The following is a 5,157-nucleotide window of genomic DNA, read 5'->3' as shown; positions in this document are numbered from 1 at the left end:
GGTTTAACTACGCTAAACCCCTACCAATTTTCCATTTCGCCTCCATCGAAATACGGCCTCTGCGGGGTACTAGCATTGTCTTTCGTTCTTTTACGATTTACCAAAGCCACTGAGCTGAGCCACCATCCATGGCGGGCGCCTCAAGGAGTGAAATATAGCGAAGACAGGGCGACCGATTAAGTAGCACACACATGCGCTGGCAACAGACCGATTTTATTGTCCTTCGACGAAAAAAAAAATTCAGGGGGGAACTTTGTTGACCTAAAGTGCGGTGAGGCGAAAACCTTCAGCGCGGTGTCGCTGCTTGTGTCAATGATGTGTGGTTAAGATGTTGATTAAGTAGGCAATTGTTTGTGAATCTTAAATTCTGGAGACACTGGAGGGCGTTTGGGAGGCATCCGTCTGATTCGACGCTTTTCCGCAAACACTCTGCAGCTTCCTAGACAAGGCGAACTATACTATATGCGTTGGCAAGAAGCAGTGTAGTCGTTAGCACGCTCGGCTGCGGAACAAATGGATGGTGGTTCGAATCCCATCGTGCACAAATATTTCGTTTTCTTATCGAATTGCTGAAGAGCGTGACATCGAACGGACAGGGTCGTGGCCGCGAGTATGAGCCATTAAAGACTTTCGCCTTAATATTCAGGGGATAGGATAGCATAGAGGGGTGGTGCGAATAATGAGTGAAATCACTCTTGCGCGAGCTTGAATGTGACGCCGTCTCAACTTGATTTCTCCAGAGTCTTTCATTCCGATAGCCACACCCAAGCGTTTTAGTGTGCGTGAACTAGGTGAGCTGCTGAAGCACGACCGAGTAGGTGATGACCGCCCCCATGACGGTGAGGACGAAAGGGCGGTCGATGTCGAAGCAGTTCCAGCCGGTGAACGCCATCTGACCGTTGGCAATGTCCTCCTGGAGAAGCATCACCTGCACCAAGGGAAAATGAAATTGTAGATTAGTTTGGAGGAAATGAGAGGCGCAGTAACTGTCTCAGATTGCCGCAACACGGAGAAACGTTACGCATCTGTCATTTAGTTCATCATTCTATGAAGCGCGTGAGGCAGAATACTCAGAGCTCCGTTCGCAGTCGACATTACAAAGACTTATCTCAAGAAGGTGAACCCCTCTGCTTTCGTAACCGACAGAGCCGCCGCGGTGGCTTAGTGGTTATGGCGCTCGGCTGCTGACCCAAAAGACGCGGGTTGGACACCGGCCGCGGCGGTGGAATCTCGATGTAGGCGAAATTCTAGAAACCCGTGTACTGTGCCACGTCGGTGCACGTTAAAAAACTCCAGGTGGTCGAAATTTCCGGAGCCCTTCACTACGACATCCCTCATAGCCTGAGCCTCTTTGGGACGTTAAACCTCCATAAACAAAAAACAGTCTAATGGCTCCGTCTACAGCTCGGTTGCCCTGTCAAAGCCGCATGCTATACGGACTGCCTGCCTGCCCAGAAATCCTGGGCATTTGCTCGCTATGCCGAAACATGACGCAGGAACGGCGATAAGGCTATGCAAATGTATACCTCGAATGCAAGAACTCTGTTTCTGTTCCTTCATGTAAGATGGGAACTGTGAGGCATCTTCGAAACATGCACTGGCCGATTAGGACATGCCAAAGTTAAAGCACTGCAGACCGCATTTCATGCGTTGTTCGCTAAAGCGTCGACCTTGTCCACTGCTCTCCCGACGCCGTGCAACTATCTTGCGAACTGCTGCTCGGATTAAATATCACTAAAGAACTCTGTTTTTCCGCGTCGGGGTATCTGATCAGGCTGATTGAGGCATCCGCGCGACGAGAAGGTATACCTGCTGCGTAAAAGTGAATCCTACGGAATTGCATGCTTTAGAGAAGACCGTGCTATAGCACGGACTATAACCTGCAGTCTTTTCCACGAGGTTGGGAGTGGGAAGAGATGAGTGAAGGGTGCGCTGACAGTGGCACCATTCTCACGGCTGCTGAACATCGGAACTAGTTCCTATATAAGAAGTACGGAAAGCTGAGCAAGTTGGTTACTGCTATCCGTAGTAAAACCGCGGAAAAGCACGAGGACGGAACAAACACGACGACACGAGCGCTGACTTTCAACTGGTGAGTTATTACGCACGTGTGTACATATACTATTCACGCCAAACACTAAGCAGAACAAAAATATTCAAGAAACACTGCGTCATCACTAACATCTTAAATCTACCTTTCTGCAAATGCATGCTACAAACAGGTGATTTCGCGGTAAGCCAGTGATAATGAGGGCTTGCTAATGCATGCTGCATTATTTTCGTCTCGCAGAAAATTAATCAACAGTTGCCGAGCTGTGCAGCGGAAGCGAGAGTCCCTACTAGGAAGGATGATCGGTGGTGGTTGTACCACAGCACACGCAGAGAGGAGGGTTGAGTGCGTCGAAGGTGTAGTATACAAGATCCCCCTTTCATGCGGTGGATGTTATGTTGGCCAGACTGGGCGATGTCTTAACAAACGCCTGAGGGAGCCATTGCTTCATCAGACATCCGTCATCATCAAACATAGGGATCAGATAGCAAGGGAATTAGTAGAGGCATATCACATTGACAAGGGGGGTGCAGCATGCATTAGCAAGCCCTCATTATGACTGGCTAACCGCGAAATCACCTGTTTGAACCATGCATTTGCAGAAAGGTAGATTTAAGATGTTCAGTGATGACGCAGTGTTTCTTGAATATTTTTGTTGTGTTTTTTGTTTGGCTGGAATAGTATAAGTACTCACGTGCGTAATAAATCACCAGATGAAAGTCAGCGCTCGTGCCGTCGTGTTTGTTCCGTCCTCGTGTTTTTCCGCGCTGTTTTACCATGGATCCTATATAAGGCCGCTGCACGTGTCTATGCAGCTCCAGACAGAAGACGGCCTGAACGCAGGCCGTCGTAAAGGATGGGAGGTAGGGGGTCCAATGTCCCAAACTGCCGGTGGCTAATGCTGTCGAAGTTGATCTGCGGAAGCGGGTTCCGTGGAACTCGGCGTGGCGGTGACAGCTGGCATCTCTGTATACGCTCCGTACGCGGAGCGTGGAAGGCGTCAGCTGAGGGTGCCGCGACAGTATATCTGCAGGCGCGGCGGGAGCGTCGTGTTTGTCAGAAATTTTCGCAACACCTCGGGTATGTTCGGTTTCTTGACGTCCAACGCTGTGCCTTTGGGTTGTGGTCCCACTCATCTCTTCCCCCGCCCCCACCCCGAACAAAATTTCTGGCTACGCCACTGCCTTCAATGTACGTAACTGGTCTTTAGTGCCCTCCGTAACTTTTTACTGTTCGTATGATTGACAGTTTGCTTGCTTGTTCTTTTCTTTCATTTCCTCCGCCGAAACCAGGGTGTAAGCATATTTTGTTTAGAGTTCGAGGTTACCTGCGACGCGCTCGCGCGTTCCCTTTCATAAAGACGTCGAGCGCAGTGCATGCCTGGTTGCAGAGGTCGTCGTCCTCGGCGTCGACGGCGCACACGAGCCGGCAGAGGTCGCGCAGCAGGTGCCTCCGCTGCGCCACCAGGCTGGCCGCCGACAGCGACACCAGAAGGAAGGCCAGCACCAGGTAGGCGGCGTGCACGTAGGCGCCAGAGGCCGCGTACGGGTTGAAGTGCGCCAGAGTGTGCTGCACGGCGCGAACGCTGACCACGATGTTCAGCACAGTGTCCACGTACCTGCACCGGTCGGTTGACGGTGCTCTTTCCATATGGTCCGGTCCGGACACCGGAAAGCCGGTGGATTTCCGTGCGTAGTGAGCTGGTTAACTAATTTCTGATTAACTTTTTAACTATCACAGAGTTGCAATTAGAGATTTGTAGCCGGTTGTTAGTAATCGCCATATCAGTTTTTATAATTTCAAAGACGCGATTTTCCTCGCCGCTACATCGTGCCAAAATACATGCGCTTTCGAAAAGCATGCAGGCAAAGCAAGTTTTCCAGTGCACGTATAAAGCCTCCACACCACCTCTCAAGTAGGAGCGATCTCAGCTGTAAAATTAAAGAAATTAAATGTCGTATAAATTACATGAAATTCTCTTTCTTTCCAAAAACAATATCTGAATGGAACACTTTACCAGCGCAGGTGGTCACAGCTGACGGTGTCCACGTCGCTCAACTGATTAATAACTTGTAATTCATGATGTTATCATTGCAATCTGTTCTTGTGGCTTGTAAACATGTTCTGAAATTGCAAATGCCTCGTTTTATATTAATCTCTCCAATTGTTCCTTTCTTTGCTTATTTGTACCGTTTTTTTAAATATTTGTACCCACTCTCCTGCCGTAATGCTTCGACGCTGCAAGATATTTTGTAAATAATAAATAAAAATTCTCTAGATCCGCGCTATATCGATTGGCGGTGGTGACATCTGTATTTAGTTTTTTTTAAGGTAATTTCTATGGCTTACAAAAGCTTCGTTTTCGATAAGAATGGTCTCGCGATTACAGTGCGGTACCCTATAGATACAGGCCAACTTCCATTTGTCTTCAGCTTCCCTTCAGCTGTCTTTGCAGTCTGGACATGAGGATAACATGGTCGACACCTGCCTCTTTCTTTTTAGTCGACAATCAGATGTGTTGCATCATTTCAACTGACTTATTATTGGCTATCTCTGCAGCTTGCAGTGTCGCAAAGGGGACATCGAGTCACGCACCAGAAGAAAATCGCCGAGCGGAGCCGCTTGTCCACATACTGCACGGCGTCCCACAGGGCGACGTAGGACGCGTGCAGTTTGCGCACGTTGCTTGGCTTGAGTCCATCGGAACCGACGGCGCAGGACGCCTGGAGCATGCTGCGGAAACGGTCGCCCTGCCCACGGGGGAACGTCATCGGAAAGCCACATCATTAGACAGTCATTGCGGACAAGCGCGCCCCCTGATTGTGGCCAATACATCTACCTGCGCGCTATCAGGAATTCGGGTCAGCGCCCAGCCAGCACCTCTAAGCCTAGCGGCCTATCACGTTCTGTTCCGCACCCACTTGATCACTCGCTTTCTTCTTTACGCCACGGATGATGCCAACGTGCTATTTTTTTAGCCTTTATAGCCATGCGGCACGTGGTGGCAGCCAAGGGAACTAGAAGCGCTTGTCCCGAGCTGCTGACAATGCAGAGCGTCAACCCCTAAGCGACATTCGTTCACCTCGGTATAGGTGCTCTGAAGTTAT

At 49.7% G+C, this 5,157-nt stretch overlaps 1 protein-coding gene across 1 annotated transcript; it reads right to left on the bottom strand.

The window, feature by feature from the left end:
• Positions 1-787: 787 nt before the first annotated feature.
• Positions 788-4,946, bottom strand: LOC144107377 (uncharacterized). The gene is made up of 3 exons (XM_077640369.1): positions 4,646-4,946; positions 3,431-3,668; positions 788-928 (listed from the first exon to the last, which is right to left on the bottom strand). The coding sequence occupies exons 1-3, from the start codon at positions 4,819-4,821 to the stop codon at positions 788-790; spliced, it is 555 nt and encodes a 184-aa protein (XP_077496495.1). The 5' UTR covers positions 4,822-4,946.
• Positions 4,947-5,157: the final 211 nt, after the last annotated feature.

This window comes from Amblyomma americanum, chromosome 10, assembly GCF_052857255.1.
Source record: "Amblyomma americanum isolate KBUSLIRL-KWMA chromosome 10, ASM5285725v1, whole genome shotgun sequence".
Classification (NCBI taxonomy): Eukaryota; Metazoa; Arthropoda; class Arachnida; order Ixodida; family Ixodidae; genus Amblyomma; species Amblyomma americanum.
Note: the sequence above shows the minus strand (reverse complement) of the source record. Positions and strands in the feature narration are given on the sequence as shown.